This window comes from Simochromis diagramma, unplaced genomic scaffold, assembly GCF_900408965.1.
Source record: "Simochromis diagramma unplaced genomic scaffold, fSimDia1.1 OVJJ01000545.1, whole genome shotgun sequence".
Lineage (NCBI taxonomy): Eukaryota > Metazoa > Chordata > Actinopteri > Cichliformes > Cichlidae > Simochromis > Simochromis diagramma.
The window spans coordinates 5,629,488-5,654,114 of NW_024387371.1; the positions used below are offsets into that span (position 1 = coordinate 5,629,488).

At 39.0% G+C, this 24,627-nt stretch overlaps 2 protein-coding genes across 4 annotated transcripts in view; one reads left to right on the forward strand and one right to left on the reverse strand.

Annotated features, from left to right (window-relative positions):
* LOC120719257 (microphthalmia-associated transcription factor-like) overlaps positions 1-221 on the reverse strand; it is a 28,747-nt gene extending 28,526 nt beyond the window's left edge. The window contains exon 1 of the mRNA XM_040008342.1: positions 121-221. Coding sequence (XP_039864276.1) covers positions 121-137 — 17 coding nt within the window. The 5' untranslated portion in view covers positions 138-221. The remainder of the gene's footprint in view (positions 1-120) is intronic.
* Positions 222-5,297: 5,076 nt separating this feature from the next.
* On the forward strand, positions 5,298-24,624 carry frmd4bb (FERM domain containing 4Bb). Of its 3 annotated transcripts, XM_040008328.1 has the most exons (24): positions 5,300-5,455; positions 12,735-12,800; positions 13,559-13,653; positions 13,779-13,871; positions 14,093-14,177; positions 14,511-14,567; positions 14,659-14,681; positions 15,474-15,557; positions 16,236-16,301; positions 16,570-16,627; positions 16,713-16,799; positions 18,213-18,289; positions 18,507-18,645; positions 18,718-18,859; positions 19,112-19,245; positions 19,401-19,517; positions 20,087-20,315; positions 20,393-20,446; positions 20,542-20,689; positions 20,919-21,086; positions 21,299-22,083; positions 22,525-22,663; positions 22,961-23,080; positions 23,711-24,624. In XM_040008328.1, the coding sequence occupies exons 2-23, from the start codon at positions 12,735-12,737 to the stop codon at positions 23,076-23,078; spliced, it is 2,964 nt and encodes a 987-aa protein (XP_039864262.1). In that variant the 5' UTR covers positions 5,300-5,455; the 3' UTR covers positions 23,079-23,080; positions 23,711-24,624. The 3 variants fall into 3 exon arrangements, with proteins under 3 accessions (XP_039864264.1, XP_039864262.1, XP_039864263.1); XM_040008330.1 differs by lacking the exon at positions 20,919-21,086 and having other exon boundaries at positions 5,298-5,455; XM_040008329.1 differs by lacking the exon at positions 22,961-23,080 and having other exon boundaries at positions 5,302-5,455.
* Positions 24,625-24,627: the final 3 nt, after the last annotated feature.

Here is a 24,627-nt window from a genome sequence, read left to right on the forward strand (position 1 = left end):
CTAAATAAAAAAACATAAATAACGGCACTTCTTACATTGCAGGTCATTCACAGCCTTGATATTTAGTGTTTTAAGTCTCTTATTGGGTCATGCAGATATTGCACCCGACTTTAGACCAACCTCAAGACGAGCCTCATGTCTCTGTTTTTCCCCGTTTCCCTGTGCAGACTGACTGACCGCTCGTCTCCCACTCTCACCCACGCGCTGTTCTCAGCACACCAAGTTTGGTCTCCTCAGTTGAAGTCTTGTCTGCCACTTGGGGGCAGTATAGAGCTAGAAAACAGTTTCGTGAGCCCGCGGGGGTGTGGGGGGGCACCCTCTATTATAAAATGGAAATTTAGAGGTAGCTCAATATTTGCATTCACCCTCATCCTGTTGAACTGGTTTAAAGTCTGTATTTTATCAATGCAAATAGAATGCAAATATGATTCTGCTGGAAAGCACATACCCGGAGGCTAAAAATAAAGCCTTAAATAAAACGATGATAGCTGAACAGAATGAGAAATGGGATCAGAATGTTTTTTTCTTCTTCTGTATTTCTGCAATACTATTTCTGAGACACATAGCAGAAAAAAACCACTCACATACAGCCAGCCAAATGACATGACACAGGAGCTGTAGAGAATCCGATCTACAATATACAGATAAATTACTTTGGATGTGGTACTGATTACCCAGGCCCTCCAACTGCATTAGACCTGTAACATTTGTAGACTACTACAGCTTTTGTAATTACTTCCAGATATATCTTTTTAAGATATATTTTAAATAATAGTACTTAATGACACAATAAAGACTAGCAAGTACAAATTTTGTTCCACAGTCCAAAATATAATGTTCTCTCAAAAAATATTATGAAGTCAATTTATTTTGAAAATGATTCCAAGCACAGTGATCTTTCTATCTTTGAAACATCATTTCTTAAATACCTATAAGAATATGCTGATTTTGCAAATTATAACACATAAATGAATATTCTTCAATAAGCCCAGTGAAGCAAGAACATATAAATTTAAGGACCTGAATATGAGAAGAAGAAAAATCACTGTGAGAAGAGTCCAAAATTCTTAGTTTTAATGCCAGTGCAAAAGCCTGCTCACCATCCATCCACCCATCCACCCATCCACCCTTCCAGCCATTGTATTACACAAGGGGACCACAGTATGATGGGTGAAAGACAACACGCACCCTGCAAGGATTGTCAGTGTCAGCACATTAGTAAATAAACTTGATTCAGTGCCCTTAGGTAGAAAACCAATGTTTGTGTTCATGTTTTCCAAGTTATCCAAGTGTCAGTGCTATATCTCTTTTTGGCAGAAATGGTTTGTAAATAAATACTTACACACCTCATAAACTTTTGTGGCAGTTGCACGTTTAATTATTTTTTTTTTTCATTTTGCAGAAAAATATAGTGTTTCATAGCTTCCCATTTTTCTACCTATAGCAAAAACCGAGTTTGCATGGACAAATATCTGGTCAATTGTTGAAATAAAGTTATTATAAATTGAAAACCTTCACAATTTATACGTTTAGCTGAACTCTTAATCTTCAGCTAAAAAATTTCTACTTCACTTAAATTTGAGTTCAGGACTGATTTGTTAATAATATTTGTTTAATATTTGAATATCTGAATATACACATTGTTTTGTAATGCCAATAACATCTTCAAACCCTGGTACTGGGAGAAAATAAGAATACTTTGGTATCAGTTAATTAGCAAAACAAACAACGACAAACTTCTTTAAAACAACCCACATATCTTGCATCATCCTGGCTATGTGCCCTGAGATAAGTGAACACAGGGATAACTATTCAAAGACTAACACACTATTATTTACTCAAGGATGTGCGGATTTGAAAGGCATTGGTAGCCAGTGCAAACCTTTCTGCCATATAAAATAACATGAACTGCAGTGGAGGTCATCAATAACGTCTCAGGTATGAAAAAACACTCTGGTTTACCTTTGTTTTCAGTCAGTTTTCAGCTTTTAACTTGAAGTCTGTCAGCCAGTCATCAGTGACTTTGCCAAACAACATCCCGGAATATGAGCCAAAGGTGTCCGGTTGCTCTAGTAAGGATGACTATCAGCTGCTGATCAGCTTGTCTGTTGAAAAACACACCAATCCAAGAGACCAGGACTCATTTTAGCAAATTTATTACCATAACGAATGTCGGATCACTTGATAAACTAAGTATTATTATTTATTATAAGAATGTTTATTTGTGTTTCAGAATGACAGTTTTTTTAAAAAAATAGTAAGTAAAAGCTTGTGTATATGTCACCTTTCAATATAAATATAACAAAGTACTTCACAACATAAATGATTGAACATAAAAACAAAAGAAACATTTTAGCTGCTTTTTAAAAGAGTCCACAGTTCAGTGGGAGAGAGTTCCAGAGTCTGTGGGGGACTGCTGCAACAGCTCTATCTCCTTTAGTTCTTGGTCTTATATGAAGCCCAGCTACCAAGCCCTGATCACATGACCTCAAGGACCTGGTGGGAATCTATGGCTGTAAAGATTCACTGACGTATGCCAGTGCTTGTCCATGCAGCTCTCTAAAAGTCACAAGCAGAATCCTAGAGCAGACAGGAAGCCAGTGAAACTGAATTATCAATGGTGTGGCATGTGAGTACTCAGAAGACTTAGTCAGATGCCTCGCAGCGGCATTCTGAATAACCTGCAAACATTCAAAGGAAACTTTGTTAAGACAAGTGAGCAGTGAATTACAATAATCCGGGTGTGACGAAATAAAGGCATAAGTAACATTTTCCAAATAAGGGGGTGACACGCTGAAACTCAACTTGGCAATACTTCTTAAGTGATAAAGGCAAGAGCAAACCAGAGACTTAACATGAGCATCCACAGTTAAAAAGTTACCCCAAGATTCCTGATAGTAGATTTACCAAAAGGGGCGAGGAGAGCTTTCACTACCTTAGGCACAAATCGGTCAGGGGCACAAACAAGGGCTTCATTTTTCAGGGAAAGCTGTCAGCCATTCAACTTTTCAAGTTGCTTAGTAGTCTAAGCACCCATGCAAGGTCTGTAACTTAGAAAACTCTTTGTGCATAACAGAGATATATAACCGAATGTCATCTGCATAGCACAGATAAACAATGTCCTTAACAGTGGTAGACATATGCTGAAGAAAGCACAGTTATAACAGAAACAGTAAAGACCCCAAAACAGAACCTTATAGCTTGGAAGCAGCTACAGAGAAAGATTAACTTGACAGATTTGAAGACAGTCTCAGCAAAGCAGACCTCTATACACTCTCAGAAAGAATATTTTCAGTCCGCATCCAAGTGTCGAAACGTTTCTCCCACTGAAAATGTAACGTCCAGATGAACAGAATCAACTTTGTGGAATTTCCTTTCCTGCATTATTGAGCATGCATCAGGACACCCCCATGCAACCATCCAGTATTTCAGCCTGTTACACATAATGTGATTGTCAGCAGTCTCAAAGGTAGAGCTCAGGTCGAACATCAGCAAAACAAAACACTATCCAGCACATGCATCAAAACAGCATTTGAGAGTACAAAAATAGCTGTTTTGGTTTAATGAGCTTCAAGAAAGTCATAGTTTATCAGTGATGCTGCATTTCTCCAGGACTTTATGAAAAACTGAATGGCAGTTAAACACAGTTAGATGTGCATACAATTTGATGCACACCCCTTAAGTAAATATTGTGTTTTCATTGTTCAATGAAAATGATGAAGATTGATAACTTGGGAGAATACTTCCTGTGAGCAGTTTTAATGAGTATTTTTGGGGTTTATTGACTGAATTGCAAAATCCGATTATAAAAGGAGGAGACATGCTTGTTGCTACCAACAAAAATACAGAAGGTTTCTTAATAAGAATCCCGACTCCTGGAATAAATTAAAACCACAGCTTGCCAGTGATGATAGAATAATTTCTAATGAGGGTAACGAGGGTAATGAGGGAATCCTACTCTTTTGTTTATGAGAGCATTTTTCCTGTAAGGAGGAGACTCATTGGGCAGATGGTTTTGGGGGATCTTAATGAGATACTTATTCATGTCTGATGTCAGAAATCCAAGAGCATGGGGGTGGGGATACCTCGCCGTGCTGGCAGGCAACGGCATTTACAGCAGACTGCAGTGACACTAGTGTTTTTGTTTTTTGCTAGGGGTCTAGGGTCAATGAAAAAAACAAAACAAAATAAAACAAAAACAAACCCAAACCAAACAACAATTTGTTAGTTTATGTCAAAGAGTTTCTATCTAACTTCCCCTTTGAGAAAACTGAATGCTATATGTGACTTTGGTGCCTGTTTCCTTTGAAGAATTACCAGATGAGCCAGAGTAAAGGCAGTAATGAATATTTTAGGGGCATCGTCACTCCGGAACAGAAATGAATAGCACATGTGAAACACACACCAGTGCTGTGTCTTCTATGTTACACAGGTCCAAGATGTGTGAAGCGTTGTACACTTAAATTACACAAAATGTGCTTCTGTGAATATTTTTAAGACCAAGATCAACTTGTGGTGTATGGAACAGTTGTAAGTATGTTTGATGTCAAAGCACTTATATATAAAATAAATATCAAATATCAAACTGATCTTTATCAAGAAGTGACCCTGAATATGACAAGTAAAGGGAAACATATATAGCCAGTCATATATTCAGTAAAACATATTTATAGTAAATCTATTTAAAAAGAATAAATCAATCTTAAAACAGTTACTGGTGAATGGTTTGTTACAATTTCTTTTGGTATTGGTTTTGATTTTGTTCATTTTATTGATCATATTATTGATGTAGTTGTATCAGTAAAGACTTGCTAGTCGCACTGTGTATTTTTTTGATCGATCTCAAGAAGGTGTTGACAATAACTAATGAGAATTCGACAATTTGATAAAACAGGACCTATCTGAACTTACCACTGAGTGAACAATATACTTCCGCTTGTGAAGAATGTAGAAATTTTGAAGATAAAAATTCGAAGATGTTCGAAGATCATTTTATTTAAAGGCTACCACGACAATATAAACACATACGTGTGTAGAACACTGCGTGTTTGTTGGGGTTTTCATGATAAGAAATCAAGCATAAATTTAAAAGGTTCTTGAAGATGCAACAGAAAGCCAGTCTCTCTTCATTGTTATGGGGATCCAGTGTGAACCAGGCCGGCCGGCATCTGCTGGATGAGAGGGAAGGAGGGGGGCAGAGCAAGGGAGGGAGGGTGGAGATGCTGGGCTTGTTCACATAATAGCCGGCGGGTGAAGGCGTGGTAACTGTGGCTCGATACGAGGCGTGTGTGTGTGCTACAGTATCCTAGTACCGGAGGATGAACATGGACAGCGGCTGCACGGCGGCTCTCCTCCCTGGTAAAAGCGGCCGTGGAGAAAGCTGAACGAAGCTGATCAATATGCAGGGGAAGCCTCACGTTATCAATACCAAAAGCAGGATATAAGGAGTGCAAAGGTAAGGCGATATGTGGTGCGGTGGGGCAGATTGAACCAGCGTCAATGAGCTGTGAGGAGACAAAAGTAGACTGAGTCATGCCTGCATGTGATGTGAGGAGGGAGCATCAATGAAAATTACAACAGCATGGGTTTGGCTCTCAGCCGCGACTGGTGTGTTTCCTCAGTAAAATAGGGTGTAGTTTTTTCTCCTTTTTGACACATTAAGCTAATCATGGGGCTCAGGTGGAAACCACCCATGTACAGTAGCCTACAGTAGCACATTCATTGTTCTCCCTGCATAGAGGAAACTGGCCCCGGTGGGCTTGTCTCATTATTGGGTACCGTGGGCCATATAGGCTGCTGATTGTAGAGAATAAGACGATATGAAATGAGATCGTTAGATGCATGTTTAAGTTTAAAAAAAGTAATTTATTGACCACTGGACTGAATGAATGCATCATGCAGAAACCTATAGCACACTGATTTAGGGAGTGTGACTTGGTGAATAAAAAAATCCTGGATGAATCATCATTTTACCCAGAACAGCAGCAAATCATGCTTGACCAAAGCAATTATCATTATTTGATTTTCTCATGTATAATTATCTATTCTCCTGCACATGTGCTACAAGGGGGAAATTTAGTGTGGATTAACAAGGACAATAGACGGTTTGCTACAGTTTCATTTCAAGTATAAGCCGAGATATCTTCCTTGACGCCTCCATGTTACCTTCGAACTTTTTTCGTCTTTTGACTCGAACACTCTGGCTGGAAGATAAGTACAGCTAAACTTGACATTGACCTGCAGATGCTATGTCAGAGGTGAAGGAAGAGATGCGTGTATGGGCGTATTTAAAGCTTCAAACAGTGTAAACAGGAATTGTTGTTGTAATGGTTGTGTCTGTATGACACACGTGTCCAGCATGAAGCTTTGTTGCTTTTCCTATTTGCTGAAGAGGAAATCCTGTGTCGTTTATCACCAAAGTTGGGGTTTGTGCATTTTGAACAACGATTTGAAAGGTAAAAGTGTCATAAGATGCCTGGTAAAAACCGACCTGTTTTCTCACATCCTTCTAACTTGTTACTTAGTATGAGAGCCCAATGTGGATGAGATGCTCTTTTCTGCATTTAATGCTACTAAAAATGTCTCAGCCCCCAGTTGGCAGCCTTCCATTTAAGAATCATAGCCTCCTGAGACATCCTGAGAAATGTGCTAAAGACAAAGTGGGAGAGACCTATTTTTGGATGGGCCTTAATCTTATATTGATATGCTTAACACAGATGGACCAAATTTGATAGATATATAATGGTAAAGTATAGAGCAGCAAAATGATACAGGTCAGCAGGTGAGGTTTTGGGACTTAGTTTGTCCTATGAATAAGTACAGATGGATTAATAGATTTATAAACAAAAAAAATCTTCTCATCCTTGGCATACTGTGCCATTAATTTGAGATAAATGGTAAATAAAGGTAACAAAACACAGTCCGATTGCATCTCAGCCCACGTTGCTGTTATATGGTGATGTTCAAAGGGTTACTTTTTTATCCAGATCATTGAAAGTTGGTCATGTTCCATTTTCTCCACCCATGCATGTCTGTGCCTCTGTGCCACATTCCCGTGCTCTGCAGAAAGTCACTGCAGTAGTTTGCAAAAGAAAAGCTCTGCAGTTTGAGATACCAGTGTTGTCAGTGGGGACAGCCTCAAACGAGGGCAAATATAGGAAACCTCACCAATGTTCACCGCTCACAAGCTAGTCTTTGCTTTTTCGGACACTCTGTTATGATCTATCTTAAACGCAGAACTGAATTTCTGCATTCAGATAGTTTTATGATATCTGTAACCTGAGTATGCAAACTATGATTAGGAAAAGTGTAGAGCTTTTCAAACCTTGTGACAAACAAATGAATTTACAAGATAAAGGGCACAAACTAAAGACACTATCTCAAAATGGTAATATTGCTTCGTTATCTTCATTTGACATTTACATAGCAAGATATTCCAACAGATACTTGACAGATTGCATTTAAATGTAGGGTTTCTAATTATTTTGCTGGCCTTCTGATCTTTTCTCTGACACCTACATAAAGTAACGAGCTCAGATTTTAAGCCAGAAATATCCACGCTCTTTTATTTCTAATGAAGCTCTTTTGATGTCTCTTGTCTATGTGTCCCTGTAGTGCTTTACTGCACTAATTTCCTGCATTCTGGTGAAATATTAGACACCAATATGTACCATTTCTCATGTATGTACCATGTATAGAAAAATAATTTTGCTTATACTGCAGTATAACACTGATATTAGACCAGAAAGACAAATGAGATAATGTAGATTCATAAGCCTAAGCAGTGATACAGATGGCAGTATGTTTCTGTCCTAGTGCTTATTAGATAGACTGGTGCAGGCATTCATACACCTATTAATATGAGTTGTTCACTTTGCTCCAGCTGTTTTTTTCTTTTATGAGCAAATACATGCAAAATAGTATTACATATGTATTCATATATACGCCTTTTTTATCTGCTTGTTTTGTATTGGTTAGTAAATCTGAGTATGGTACCTACTAGGCATTGGCTTATGGGATGTGTTTATTTAGGTGACTTTTAGTTCAGCTGCAAAGAGCTTTCAGAAAACGACTTGTACACTTATAGCTTTGTTAAAATACAACAAAAATATGTTTAATGCAGACATATTAATATGTTCAAGGATTGTTGTGGGGTTTCGGTTATGATTTCAAGCACATCGAGCTAGGTTTCAGTTATATTTTACTCAGGGACCATCAATTGAAATGCAAATGCTGTCTCGTTTTGAAATTGTATAGCTTTTCTTCTTTTTAATAGACATAGTCATAATTAGTCAAAATCAGTTCTTGCAATAGGAGATGGAACAAAATTTCAAGCACTCTGAGCTCTGAAGAGCTTATGAAAGGACAGGACCCGAAACTAAGATTATCCTGGATGTTTAGTATGTTAGTTAGCTTTTCTGCTGGCAGCTTTACCCTGCTGCAAAGAATGCTGCTACTTGTAAGAATGCCAAAAAATATATATATCACAGTCTCCTTCTGTAGATGTCCTTTATGGGTTGGAAATAGAAATTCATGCTGCATGATGACATCATTCACATGAATCTGTCCCCTGCAGCCCGTCCTTGTTGTATCAAAGACATGCTGTGTCATAAAAATAAAATAGATATTTATCCCAGGTTTTAATAGATCCATAATATCATGAGCCCCATTGTGTTCTTGAATTTCCCAGATACCACAAACAGCCAGACAGGTTCTCTTTGTGAGAAGATGTACACAGATACCATTTGACCACTGACAGCATGAGTCATGGTGAAATATCAGATGAGGAGATAATCCTTTGCTGTATGCTTCGGCCCACTGCCTCTATAACCAGGGTTCACTGCTCTGTGCTTGGACCTCTTCTTTTTTGACTGATATAAATACTCATTAAAAATCCTGTCAGGTTTGTTCAGAGAATACTAAAACAAATGATTCCAGTGATGTATTTTTAATCATTTAATTTATCCATTTCTATTTCAGACAGTCTCTGAAGTCATCAAGGGTCATCAACAAGAGTACTTCACAGATTTAGTATTATATGTAACACTATCATATAGCAACAGAGAACTTTGCATTCTTTCCCACTGACACCTACATAACCCACCTGCTGGTTCTGTTAAAGATCCAAGTATGACATGCTGGCAGTGGGCTAAAGGAGCCCAGAGTAAAGACAAGAGGTGGGCTACAGATGTCTGGTCACTTCTATTTAACTCCCCCCACCTCCCCTGCCCCCAGATTCTCTTCCCTTTCAGACTTGTAATCTTCAGTCCCAGACGATGCTGATTCAAGTCAGTGGAAGACATTTATCCGACTTCACACACAGCTCTCTAGGCGTGACTTTTTTTCCTATATATGCCATAGCATTCCCCAAGTCCTGTAAATGGAGATTATCTGTAAAGTCAGTAGAGTCCTCAGCTGCAGAAAATGATCTGATGATCGTACATCGTCATAGCATTACAGAGGAACTGTAAGATCTCTTGAATTCAAAACACTGAAGTTAGCGAGTTTCCCTTTGCTGCTACATTGTATTGGATGTCACATCCTGTTTGTAGCCACTTGAATTCACAGACAGATTTCATTTTTGTTCCTTTAGGCTTCATGTGTCTGTACCTGTACCTGTAATTGTATTTTGAAGTTCACAAGTTTTTTCCCCTATGTTTATATGCAACATATATGAAGTAAAATAGTTTGGAAAAAATGCACATAGTATAATAATTTCTGTCAATTTACAATCGTACCAGGTGGCTTCATGTAAACACAGACACTTGTGTGTGATACCAACCTTCATCAATAATGCATGAAGACAGGAAACTAAGATAAGATGTGCTGGAGTCTGGACATGACATTTAACCAGTGTGATGTATTAAATACTGACAGCCAGTTTACTCAGGAGACAGAGAAATTCTCCTGTTGGCTATTGTACAACTTGCAAGCTTGACATTTTCACTGTCGAGTATATAAGACAAAAATTAACAGCATTTATTTTCAGTTTCTCATTACCAGAAGGAGCTACATCTCATCATCTGAATGTCTTGCTGCAACATACATGGGTAGTCTTTGTTAACAGTTGTAGCAGCATATAAGACGGAGGCCACATCTGCACCATCTCCAAGTCTCTGCTGGGACATTTCATTGTAGCACGCATACATCTGAAAAGCTGCCTTTATACCAACCTCAGGCTCCCAGACTAAAGCGAAACCTGCAGCCTGCGGCACCATGCTCAGCCAGTGCCTGTCCAGTCTCTAGAGAGACAAACAAAAAGACTGACAGTTCTTTGATGTCTGTCTGCCATGCCTATTTTTACACAACGGTTCAGTGCTTGTCTTAGCACCGCGGGGTTCAAGGTTGCCCTTTTATTTGATTTTATTTGCTGAATGGGTTACGTTTGGTTGACCTCATAGAGCTGTCTGCTGGCTCATAATAATGTATACATTACAGCATGAAATGTCAGATAAAGGTTTGTGCATATAGTTATTTCAAAACCATTGGTTTGAAATCACAATCCTCGCTGTATCTCAGTTGTGTTTAATTCTCTGAAAAACTGAAGGGTTATCTGGGATTGCTGGGTTGGATTTAAATAACAGTTCTTGTACTGATTACAGCTTTCAGATGATTAATGCTGTAGATTCCTAAAAATAATCAATCCTCCACCCAGTCACTTCATTTATATTCCATAATAAGTGTATGCCATCCCAAATGAATTTGACTCTCAGCTGCTCATCTAATAACTGCTCATAAAAATTCCTCCGTGAAGCATGGCTGTTTAAGAAGCTGTTTTCTACTTATAAACTTCTTCACATTAAGCCATGATATTTCTTGCACCCTCTAGTGGTCAGTGCCTTTACTGTACATGTCAGCATACAGTAATGTCATGCTTATTACAAAGTGCGTGACCCCCCCAGTATGATATAGCCACAACTTAATAAAGCTTCGATCAATGCAATAATCCCCTCGTGGCTGTCACAAGCCGCACACTCCAAATTAATTGGATTTATCGAATGTGTACTTTTACTTCAAGCCATGAAAGACAATTTATGAAAGTCACATTATTCAGGGGCTGGAATTGGCAAAGCAGTCTTTAAAAGACTAATTTAATGAAGTGACTTGGTGTATGCTTGTCATTCAGAAATCAAGGCACTTTTTTTGGGTCTTATGAGAAAAAAGGTATCCAAAGGAATGAGAAAGAATGTAAAGTAGAAACTGGCACTTTGGGGGAATTTCTCCTGCTTCTATTGGCAGATAACGTCTCTCAGTTACAATGTAGTGGAGAAGGATGCAGGAGAAACCTGATATCTAGATTCAGACCCCTTCGGGTAACAGACACACTGCTGAAATAACAATAATATAAAAGTGAATTAGTCTGACTTAACAGACGATATAGACGTGGTTAACCGCTTATAGTTCTTGTGTGACCCATTTTGTTCGTATTAAGAACCAGAGCGTACTAAACTGTGGTCAGCCATCTGACTCAGCCTTCCCCCCCTTAGGTCAGCTGTTGATTTCACACTCTATAAGCCCACAGTAGAGGCCTGTCTCCTCACTCAAATAACCTATGGAACAAGTTGCTGTTTATACCTGATGATCTGCTGCTGATGCTCAGTCAGAGCCAACAATTTCATGGTCTGGATCCACGAGAAGAAGCGTATTAAAGATGATATCTAGTCAGGGATGCATCCACACCTGCACTCTCCCTGGAGAGGTTTACCAGGTACAGCAGCTGCGTGTTTTGCTACAAATGTTAGAAGTTGCGATCAGCCTCATTCTGTCAAACAAGGAGGCCGCTGGATCTATCTAGTGTACCTTTTTCAGTTTCTGAGGATGTTTTGTTGAAAAACTGGTTAACCTCAATCTGTCATTTTTGTGTTGTTTTTAATTTATCAAATGCACAGTGCTTTCAGTGTTTCCTGGTCCAGGTCAGTCTAACTTTATCTTTACAAAAAGGGTGGGTTTTTGAAGCGCAAAAATGCTATTAAGTCAAAATATGATATGAAGTTGAATTAGTTTTGCTATGATTTGCTGTGAGCACATTTTTGCTGTTTGGGACTTGATTTCACTCTTTTGGCAAAAAGGTAGAAAATTAATTATAGTGGAAGAATAAGTAATTTCTATTTGCTGTCAAGATGGTAAAAAATGTAATTAGATTTCATTTGAAATCTTTATAATTATCCAAGAATGTATCAAACCATCATTCAGAGAAAATGCCCTGTAGGACTTTTATTCTAATATATGTTGTATTTAAGAGTTATATTAGTGTTGTATAAGCTTGACGTAAAGAAGTAATGTGTGAGATTTTGTAAATTTGCAGTAATTGTAAAACAGAAGTTGATCTTGGTAAGTGGCACAAAGCAACAAGAAATAAAAATACTCATAAAATGATTTTGTTGGAAAAGCTGTGCGGCTAAAAGCTAAATGTGGAAGGTTCAAAATGTAGGGACTTCAAATCCCTCATTTGGTTACTATGGCAACAAATCCTTGACACAATGGTTTTATTGTAACAAACAACGTCAGTGTCATGTTTTTCTTTTTTTTCCTTGAGACGGATCATTGTGCTTACTACCTTGGCTTTTGCTCACTTTGTCTTTTGTAAATACGTTAACTGTTAAATGCCAGATGCCATCATGGTAAAAAACAAAAAAACAAAAATTCTACTAACACATGAATATCTTGATATAACTGTCTCTTGTGTTTATGAAAGCTTTCACAGACCTTGAACTTCTTTTTATCTCCCCCTACAGATGACTGAGGGCAAACTGTGCCAAGTGCACTTATTGGATGACAGGAAGCTAGAGCTGCTGGTTCAGGTACAAAAAACTAAAATCAATAATTAAAATGGATCCAAGAATTCTGTGATATTTATGCATAATGTTAAAAGGACTTTGGGTAATCACCTATGCTTACTGCAGTTCCTATTAGCTCACTGGAGTGCTTCATCATCTTAACGTAGTGAGTAGAAGCTGAACATAATGAAGCATTTAGCAGCTGAAAAGCTGAATATTTTTCTCCTACGCTTGTGAAGCTAAAATTTGAAATAGTGTTTAAGGTAATGACAAGTGGACTTATATAGTACAGGTGGCCCAAAAGAGTTACAACTGTCAACTAAAATTTTCCTTAAAAAGTAATGACATATCAAAGGTGTGTTCACAACTTATTTTCCGCTGCCCCCAAGTGGACGAACTCCAATTTATTGCATGTTCCCTGAGCAGTTGGACTGCCTCTTTAGCTAAATAAGCTAGGTATCTGTACTGTGAAAACATCCAGGGCATAGCAAATGCAGGGTTCCTCAGGATTGTGGTTTGATACCCAGGTCTGGATGTCAGTGTCCTTGTGAAATTGTGTGTAAACCACTATGAGTGGTCAGTAACACCAAGAAGGTGCCAGATAAACGCTGTTTATTTACCATCAAATAGTATAGTGTCTCATCAGCACTATTCTTTTCTCTGTGTACCCATTTCCAACAGACTTTTCAATGAATTAAGTGTATCTTTGACACACTGACTTTTAAAAAATTGTGTATAATTTTGATTGAAGTAGTTGTTTATATCTACGACTTCCTTCTCAGCCGAAGCTTCTGTCTTATGAACTCCTTGACTTGGTTTCCTCCCACTTCAACCTCAAAGAGAAGGAATTTTTTGGTCTGGCCTTTTTTGATGACAAGTATGTAAATTGCAGTGTTTCTTTTTTTTTCAGTGATATGGATATTTTTACATGTGTGCAAGTGTATGTTGGCAGATGATTACAAAGGGCAGCTTTCTGATGTTACAGTTTGTTTACTTTTGCAGTGGCCAGTGTAAGTGGTTGCAGATGGACCGCAGAGTCCTTGATCACGACTTTTCAAAGAAGCCCGGGCCCATTGCCCTGAATTTCTTGGTCAGGTAAGGAATTCTTGTTTCATGCAGAACCCAGGTTCCCCAGCAGGGTGCAGTACTTTGTTAACGTTGCGTTTTATAGTTTAGTCAAGAAACTATCCAGAGATTTTTATAGAACTCATTTGTGATAAAGCTGATGGTATAAATCAGTGTTTGGAAAGTCTTTGACTGTCCTTTATGGGTTTTTTTTTTTATTTTTTTATTTCATTTGATTTCACCTTTCATAGGTTTTATGTGGAAAACATAACACAACTTAAAGATATCATAACAGTGGAGCTGTTCTACCTGAATGCCAAATCTGCTGTCTACAGTGTAAGTGCTTTCTCTTATTTTTACTCGATTTTGAAACAATGCAAAATGATCCTGCCATTTTCATCACAGCTTGTGATGATTCATTGTCTCTGGACCCTCAGCTCAGCAGACAATAGCTGCAGGGCACACTTTTCTTACTCTGCTAGCTGGAATGTAAAACAGACAGCGTAAGAGAGTAGGATAATACAGGGGTTGATTTGGAGAATAAGCAGAGGTTACAGTAGGGCAACGCAGAGCAGATTCTATGTTTGGATCTGGAAAGCTTTCTCTCCACAGGCTTCCATTTCTGAATCATATTTATTTTTTATTTTGTTTGTCTATTATGTCTCTCAGGGGATTATTGAAGTGGAAAGTGATAACGTCTTCAAATTAGCTGCAAATGCCTTGCAGGTTAGTGCTTTTAATAGCCTCGTAAACATGCATTAATTGCCACATCTAAAAGCATGCCATCTAATAAGATATATGTTCTATTCATCACCAGGAGGCTAAAGGAGACTATACAAGGTAAGAGCATCATCATCAGCTGGTTAAGAAGTATTTAACAGCAGCAGGAGGAGTTAATAGTAAGCTCTTAGCAAAGACATTCAATAGGTCACTTGTTTCTCCAGTGCAGACAACAAAAATCAATAGCAGTGTTATGTGAGGCTCACCACATAGTGCTGAGCAGCTAGCACCAGGCAACTAATGAATCTCAGAGTGCTGATAGAAGCTAAGTATTGCAGAGTAGATACACCTTTACAATGTACACAGTAACGGATAGCTGTGTTTAACTGTGGTGGCTTTTGCTATTTATACTTGGTGCATTCAGAGGTAATACTGCATGTTATTGTGCATATTGGCACTGGTTTTGGTCAGCTGATGAAGTATGATGGTGTAGAAATATTTCTTCATGTCAGTATGTTCTGTATTATAGTTGCTGCTAAGGCCACAGCTGTTTCTGAGGACACAGTGGTTATATGTTCACTATTTCCTCTGGTGGGATTTAGGGTGGATTTAACTTTTAGGGCAAATTTCATACTCACTTTAAAATCTTGACATGGGTATTGGGAATATAGTATTTTCTAGATTGATCCCAATATATTTAGAGCCATCTTGAAATTTTGCTTTGTAGATTAAAAGAGATTATATATATAAATATCACCAAAAAAAAACAAATCAAAAACACCAACGTGTTCAGATCCTGTACCAGAATAAAAGAGATACAGTGAGAGGTGTTAGGAAGATTCACTACTACTTATGTCAAGATTTTTAAATCAACTTCCAAAACGGTTACATTTGTCTTCTTTTCCGTTTTAGTGATGAAAACACTCGAGCTGATTTGAAGAAACTACCTACTCTTCCCACCAAAGTACTCAAGGAACACCCATCTCTTGCATACTGGTAAGTTCACAGGAAATCATGTTTTTACATTCAGCAACAAAGTGCATAAAGCCCGTAAACAGAGAAAATACTGTAAGACATTAGTAAAATCTTAAGTTTACAGGTAATAAAAGGAGACTTATGCTAATTCCCAGCTTCATATTCTCATTTTGGACTCTACCTTTGCATGATCCTTGTATACATTATACTGGGCCTATTTGGACACTACTGGTTCATCCTTATGTCTGAAAAAAAAAATCAATTTTAGCTCCTCTCTTTCCTTTAAGCAAGCTTTCTTCTGATTGGCTACCCCTCACAAACAGAAGAACAGGAGTTGGGCGGGGCTCCAGTGTTCTCAGCCAGAGCTGTGTGCCTGAAATGACCATATTACGGATATCTGCTGTAACTTATGTCATATAGAGCCACAGCCAAAAGTCTGAAATTGTGTTTATGTATGCTAATATATAGCATATAGTATACATGCCAACACTGTTAAATATAAGCATCCAATACAGAACATGATAATAAACATAATAACTCTCCTTTAATTAAATTGAATGTGTAAAGAAACTTGTAGAATACCATATATACTCGTCTTTTAACAATCAGTTGATCAATTAAATTAAAACAATTTGTTTACACCTCAATTTATCTTTCCCCGGCTAACTATATTGCCTTCTCATTTATGCAACATTACAGTGAGGATCGAGTTATTGAATATTATAAGCAGCTGAAAGGTGTTTCTCGAGGACAGGCCATTGTGCAGTAAGTAATTAAATTGTGTTGCTACACGAGTAAGAGGAAGACAGTGAATCTTTTTAGGCTTTAAATTCATTAATCTTACTCTCACCTCCATTAGCCCTCTCCCCATCCCTTTCCCTCTCTGGCACGCCTTTTCTCATCATCTGATAGAAATCAATAGCTCCCCTTCAGTTGCAGCGAGATCACACTGATTCACTAAACAGAGATCAGATTTCCACATTTGAGATGTTCAAAAGCAGCTGGAAGTTTGAATAAATGTTTTTTGTTCCAGGTATTTGACGTTGGTGGAATCACTGCCAACGTATGGTGTCCATTATTATGAGGTTAAGGTAGGCCTTTTTGTGATTAATATGACATGACAGCTGTTGCACCTGGAACTGTGTCAACCATAGGAGCTCTGTTCTTGCCTTACAGGATAAACAGGGGATCCCATGGTGGCTTGGAATCAGCTATAAGGGCATTGGCCAGTATGATCTCCAGGATAAATTAAAACCTCGGAAGGTAAACACTCCCTGGAGCTCGATCTTTAAAATGGCTGCTGCTTTTTCTCTGCTCCACTAATCTGACTGTGAACATGATAGCACAAGGCATGTGTAAGGACTGCTGCTGTTGCACACGGTGTGTTAATTCACGCATCATCTGTTTCACTCGAGCAAAAGGCTGAGCTTCAGCTGTGCCAGACAAGGCTAGACTTGAAAAGAAAAAGAGCAAACTCTCAGTGTAGATGAGGCTGTCACTTATCCTTAATGAGGTTAGTGAGTTTTGAATAACTCTGGAGAATCATGGAGACATTGCGAACTTGCTTTTCCCGTTTCATTGGTATTGTTTTAGCTTGTGGGTTGACAGGAGAAACACCCATATGAGTGATTTGTCAGCTATGTCTTCCACTAGGTGACTTCAGTACATCCCAGTGCAGCGGGATGCAGACAGGCACCAAACTGCTATTACGATAGAATGTGAAGGTTCAGTGCAATTTGCATTAAATCACTAGCAATGCCTTCCTGTTAAACCTCTGTATTGCTCAACATGATGCAATCCATCGCTGCCTGATGCATTGCAAAACTGTGCAAGCTGACAGCTGCAGGGTGCGCTTTCGAGAGGGAAAGAGGGTGTCAGCTCGTGATGTCAAACAAAGAAGGGGTTGGATTTGGGCGTTAGCCTGCATGTTCGCAGAATACCTGAGGAGACAGGTCAGGAGCTGACATGAAGACAGTACAAACTATGTTTTTGTATTGACAGCAAAGCCAGGGAAGACTTAATAACTTTACACACAGGACGTGTGAGGATCTATTATTCTGGTAAGGCTAAATACTACACGTCTTTGTCTTGCCAACTTTGAATGTATTTTATGCCTTAAATATTTATCACCCTTTGAAATTATTTGGTTTACGCAAACCTGAGCGGACAAAACTCTGTGTAAGCTTTTGTTTGTGTCTCATTCGGATCTTGTCCAGACGTACAGTGAGTCAGAAACCTAAATGGATTGATCATATTAAGCTGTTGTCAGTGAGCACCTGGGTGATAGGGGGATGGAAATGATGAGTGTTTATATGACGACCCCTTATGGTATTCGTCTCTCTCCAACACCTGCATTATTGCAGACTTTGCATGCCAGGTAGACAAGACTTTAATCACAGTTTATGTTACAGTCTGGCTTTTTAATAACTGTGGTTGAAACAGACTTGAAAAAACACCTGCTCAACATAGTTTTTTTGATACTAGTCATGACCATCATGGTTATCGTGTTCTAGGTGTTTTTGGAAAAAGAAATACATGAAGAATTTTTTTATATGAAGGTACAACTAGACATTACTCTGCGCATTATCCAAACATCCAAGGTGCTATATTTCAGAGTGTGAACAACACATATGCTTTTCTCTCATTGGGAATGGTTTTTCGTGTTTTTACCACCAGCTGTACCAGTGGAAGCAGCTGGAAAACTTGTACTTCCGTGAGAAAAAGTTTGCCGTAGAAGTTAATGATCCACACAGGTGAGCAGCGGGGGATCCTCGTGTAGAGATGCTTGTTGCTATTCTTACAATGACTGTTTTTACAAGTTGATTATTATGTTGTTTTCATTTTTGTTTAGCTCTTAACACTGATATCATCCATCTTTAGAACATGTATCTAAAAAATACCATCATTTTCACTGCAACTTTTAGTTTAACTGTGACCAAAAAAGCGTAATGTTTTCCGTGGTTTGTTTAGGAGAGCGGTAACCAAACGAACCTTTGGGCAGACGGGGCTACTCATCCACACGTGGTATGCAAGCCATTCTTTAATCAAGACCATTTGGGTCATGGCTATTAGTCAGCATCAGTTCTACTTGGACAGAAAGCAAAGCAAAGTAAGTGTCAGCTATGAGTCACTGCACGTTTTTATTGCTCTTTGTTTTACATCGTTTTCTTCATTCTTGTAGGCTAAACTCGGAACAACAAGAAGTTTAGAGGAAATTGCAATGGACCTCACAGAGCATGGAGGGGCGAAAATAAACAGACTGGGTGATGTGGGCCTTAAGAATAACTTCATAACAGCCAGCAATGGGAGTTTGGTATCTACAGGTTGGTTATAATTATTTTATATAACGAAAGCACATTTCTGTGTAACTTGTTTGTATGGTTTTACATGTAAAACTGTAACTTCAGATCAGATTTATCGTCACAAAGAGCTATAAACATTCAGCTGAATGAGATTTAAAAACAACAGGTGACACGTGAAGGAGTCACACAGTACACATGCCATGGGTGTGATTTTTATATTAATGGGTGTGGTAGGCTATGTTGGCAATTTCAGTTAGAATTCTGTTTTTCCAGGTTCAGCAGACTCTGAAATGAGTGAAGAGCAAAAGAAGGAAAAACTCACTGAACTAAGAAAAAAGGAACAGGAGATTCAAGATATTTTGGCTAAGAAAACAAAAGAGCTGAAGAAGATCTGCCTGAGAGAGGCGGTGAGAAATCATTTTGTGCTACAGTTGTATCGGTCTATTTTTTCTCAAAAACTCCCTTTAATAAACCGCTGCTCTGCCGCTGGTAGATTAATTGTTTCTGTTGTTGCACTGACCTCATCTAAGCATCCAGAGGATTTGTTGTTTTGTGCTTTCAGGAGCTTACCGGCAAACTGCCAAAAGAGTATCCCCTTTCTTCAGGTGAAAGACCACCACAGGTCAGACGGCGAGTTGGCACTGCTTTCAAGTTAGATGACCTTTTTCCCTACAATGAGGTGCGTATTTAACTGCATTTTGAAGCATAAACGATTGGTGTATCTTTTTTCAACGCTGTACGCTGAAATTGTTTCACTTTTAGATTTTATTTTTTATATTTCTAATAATGTCAGCAAATTGCACAGAAAGATAACACCAATATTAACTGAGCGAGGAACGCAGCTAAAGTCTGACGGAGCTTAAGCTTTTCCTCATAGCTCAGTTTTTTTTTCTCTACGTTATTACAAACCCAACTGTGTGTTACACATTGCAGTGGGTGGCTCTGTTGTCTACTAAGACACAGATACGCTATTTTAGTCTATTCTATTATTTTTTTTAAATGAAATTATAATAAGGAAAACATCATCAGCAGTCAGAGCATTACACCTGCAGCATTTTTTTAAATAATAATTTTAATTAGGTCGACCTGATATGAAACTCTAATTAGATCTATTCTGTAACATGTTCAGTGAGCACATGTATCAAATGGCAGTGATTTCTAATTTACTTACATGTACCTGCTGAATATCTGAATGCTTGCTCTCTATTTTTATCTCTGGTTATCACCTACGTTTTCTGATTTATGCAGGATCCCATCCTGAGAAACCTGGAGAGCAGATTTGCCCTTCAGCAGAAGATTGTGGAGGCGGCTAAGAAGCTCGCAAATGAACCAGAACTGTGCAAAACTGTTAAGAAGAAAAGAAGGAGAAACTGTTTGGATGCTATGCAGAAACTGCAACAGATAGAGGATGAGATGAACCAGTACAGAATCAAGAAGGGGAAAAAGCCCACACAACGGGCCTCAGTGATCATTGCAGGTACGTTGGTAGATATTTGTTACTGAATGTGTTAGATCGAGTCACAGCAAGCACAAAGTTGTTTTCTTTTCCTGCAGATGAACTCGCTCGTTCAAACTGCAGCTCTCTGTCTAGTCTCCCGCTGGATGATGGTGAGTCAGACATCTACAACACAGGTGATGCTTTCTTATTATGACCAAACCCAGAAAACAGGAGTGTCATTTTTTGTCACTGTGTTTACAATCAGATGATTCAGACAGTCTCAGTCAAAGGCCACGCTCACGGTCAGTCCAAGGATCCCCTCAACTAAGTCCAATGCGATCACTGGGAGCAGAATTTGATTTGGAGAGACAGGCATCTCCACGGGATAATCACCACAACAAGAACCACAACAGGTTGGGATTTTCTGTTCAAACTGTTTATTGCTTGTGTGAGTCGTAGAGTGGAATCTAATTTGTTTTACAGCCTTATATTTTATTTTAAGCTGTTTTCAGAATGAGCAGGTGACATCATGCATCGGTAGAGCCCATAGTATTTGTTGTGTCATGTTTGCCTCATTCCTTTCCTCACATTTTTTTACTTCCTTTTTTTTTTAAATCCTGTTTTGATACTGCACCCATTTAGATTAGCTGTTGATGGCCAGGAGGCTTCCAATTACTACCAGAATCCAAGAGAGGTCTCCTCCACCCACAGTAGTCCCTATAAAACCCTTCCCAGACCTCCTAGAGATCCTCGCAGCATGCCTCCCACCCCGGTTATGACCCGCAATGCCTACAGCAGCAGTCAGCTCAGGTGTGATCTTTGTTCCCCTGCCCTGCCAAGCCAGTGTTTATCCTTCTTTACTTTATTTAATCCAACCCTTGCTTCTCTTAATACCCTAACCTTCCACCATGCTTTCACATAAAACCTTAACTTTTATTTTAACACCTAAATCCAAAAATAATATCCCGTATCTTAATCGTGATCTTCTCAAAGACACTTTGAAATTGGTGTCATTTTCCCAGGTTGGAGGGATCTCCTCATTGCTTCAGGCATCGCAGTGGAAGTCTGGAGTCTCAGCCTCGGCTGAGAAAAGACAGAGATTCAGAGAAGCCCGTCTTTATCTTGTCACCGGCCCACCGCAGCAACAGCACAGAGGTATTAGAAGATTGCTCCTCTTACACGAGCCAGTCAAGTCTGGACTACTGCGGGGCTGCCAACTCCCACTACAGTACACTGGACTCCCGTACCTCAACCATGCATCGTCTTCACAGAAAAGTAGAAGTGTATGGTAATACTGGGAGCATGCCAAACTTGGTCCAGCACCATTCTGGTTGTAGTTATTCATGTGAGGCCTCACCACACTATGCACCCAGTGCCTACTATGTTGCCGGCTACCCCTGTCCGGACATGGAACCTTATGCTAATGGTGCCTATGTATATGAGAATGAAGTCGAAGGCCACTACAACGTCAACCCATCCTACCAAATGAATGGGTATCACGGACATGACAGATTCAGGCACTACAGCAGTGATGGGGCGGATAATCTTTCTCAGAATCCGTACGCAACAGTGAGGCCACCACGGACCAGAGAGGGGCCTAGAAATGAGCTCTTGGCCAAGAACATGCAGAAGGCCCTGGTTGCAGAGCACCTGAGAGGCTGGTACCACCGAAACAGAGGCCACAGGGAAGGAGGGAGGGGATTACTGGCTGGATATGACTTTGACAGTGGCTCTCAGCTCAGCTTGGGATATCAGACCATGCCGGCGGCCTTCAGCCACTCGAGCCGAGCCACCTCTTTCTCTTCAGGTACAGTCAAACGCATTAGCGTGAGGGGAATTGTCAATAATAAAATAAAAATCATTTTCAATGTTTGTAATTTAGGGAAACATTAGGCTGCTGTTCAGGTTTAATAACATGAAAAAAAATCATAATTACAAGTTAATTGGTCATGTTCTGTAGTGTCACTGATGTTAGGATGTGTAGGCTGCTTTCCTACTCACAGGATTTTTATTTATGTGTTGTTTGTGTATATTTGAGGGGTTTCATTTATTCTATCACAGGGTTTTCTAGGCTGCCATGTGAGAAATAGACACAGTTTGTGCGTTTAAAGATATACATTCGTAAACTATCAAAGTAATAAGTATCACATAGTATTTTGTGTGAGAGAAATACTATAGTTTTTGAGGCTTTTGAGATATTGTGCACTCCAGCGTTATTTGAGTGTTCATGCTTTTCTCTTCTTTTCAGTTTCCTCAGCAGAGAGCACAGGGAACTGGCGCAACCAGCTGGCAGTCGGCCTGACAGAGTTTGATGCACCTGACACACCTCAGTACCCTCATCCTGGAGCTTCAGCATCCCTGTACAACCGCAGTCCCACACATAACAGGTGAATGCTTCAGTTCACTGAATCTCCACACTGAGGCTGTGGTTATAAATAAAGTCAATAAGTTGCAGTCAGACAGTCATAATCACTGGATTAAACTAAAATGCTGATTGTTACTTTCTTAACACAATGGCAGGCTGGTACCCTGCCGCTCCTCTACATCTGGATGATATGTGTATTTTTCTGCATTCTTTTGCTTTTCTTTTAAAGAGCGGTTTTATTTTATGATTGTATTCTGCCAGCGTGATCTGTTCTCCTTCCTCTCGTTACTTGGCTTACGCTCTACGCTCATGTGTGCAGAAATTCTCCAGAAAACAAAGAGTCTGACACAATGCCCCAAAAATGTGAGTCAGTAGATGTGGTTGGCGCTGAGGCCACTAGTGCAGCTGAACCATCAGACAACCTTTCTAGCACTTAAGGGTGAGACCAAACACAGCGGGCCACTTTGTGTCGTGTTGCCAGCCGTCTCCATTCCGACATCCCGTCGTCATCCGTGTTATTCGTGTACAGCTCATTCATATCATCTATTTTTTTTACACTGTGATTTGCTGTTTTTGAGGCTCCATTTTTTTAAAAAAATGCAGCAGTCATCATGATCAAGGCCATGCACCTAATATATCAAGGCAAAGAAGGATTATTACATGTTTAGAAACATACTAAAACCACCCGAATGCAGAAAACAGAAATTCAGTCTTTTTGTAGCAGTGAAGGAAACTCGGGAGATAAAAGCTTAGCAAGCCTTATCAAGATGAGATTATGAACATCTGAAAGGCAGTCCATCCTAACAGCTGAGATATTTAAGTCTGGACAAAAGTGACCAAACAACCAATACTGTCCCTCCTAAAGTTATATTGCCAGAGTGAAAAGGCCTTGCCATTTACTCCATAAAGCCCTGGTCATGTTGTACGCCTTCAAAAATATGGTGGACTTTAAAGTGCAATGTATTTCCATTTCCATCCATCAGCTTTATTTAAAATGTCAGCCTTGTTTCTTGTTCTCAAATAACTACTACAGCGGATCTTACCTAGTCTTGTGTTATTGCCTGTACAGATTTTACCTTGATGGGAGCTACATGAGCATCCACTGAAGAGGACCAAACCAAACTGTGGCACAAATAAAGCCATAGCCAGCAGCACATGAAGGGAATGGAGTGGAAACGCAGGCTTTACACAAATGTTTTTGGCTGCCATAACCTCGTCTTTGAAGGTGTTTTCTCGTTTTGGTTTTGGCAGAGAGGTGTAAACCGTCCTCATGTTGTCGTAATCTCTAAACACAGTGATGACACTCTTGAATGATTTTCCCATGTGCCTTGGATTGGATGAATTGTACAGGCAGATGAGAATGTGTCAAGAAACTTTAAAATGTTGCACAACCACACTGGATTCAAACCGTACTGTGTATTAAAAGATAACAAAGCTAACAAATGTGTTTTTACTCAATCCACCACCATGTGTTTTAACAGAAACTAGCTACTGCCTTATACAAATCAGTAGGTTATAGAATAAAAACAAAAAACAATTGCCACTTTTCTCTCGTGATAAATGATAAAACTCATCTTAAATATAACATCGAGATTGAAGGCAAAGCTTGGGCATGTTTACAAGTGTGACATGACAAAAGCTGGGTTAATCATCATTAGAACAGGCTGTGTATTTAATGACGCTCCATTTCTTTAAATCAGAATGTATCATGTCAATATTGTTTATAGAACCATTAGTCTTTGTTAGTGCTTTATTGTGTTTTAAAATGCATGGTGAGAAAATAGATTTTTTTGGATTAAAAAAAAACAAAAACAAAGTTCAGACTTTTTTATATTAACAGAAGACCACTGCCATAAAACATATCCATTTCTCATTGTTTTCTCACACATTTGTACAGTCAGTGTGTAGTTACATGTTGTTAGATGTTGTCATAAAATATTTTCCACTCAAATAAAAGGTGAATAAACATATGTGTGACACAAATAT

What these genes read in the sequence shown, in the direction of transcription:
- frmd4bb (XM_040008328.1), top strand. Translation starts at nt 12,735, where the DNA reads ATGACTGAGGGCAAACTGTGCCAAGTGCACTTATTGGATGACAGGAAG. An exon ending in CTGGCCTTTTTTGATGACAA is followed by an intron (nt 13,654 to 13,778) that starts GTATGTAAATTG and finishes TTACTTTTGCAG; the next exon opens with TGGCCAGTGTAAGTGGTTGC. An exon ending in AGATCTGCCTGAGAGAGGCG is followed by an intron (nt 19,246 to 19,400) that starts GTGAGAAATCAT and finishes TTGTGCTTTCAG; the next exon opens with GAGCTTACCGGCAAACTGCC.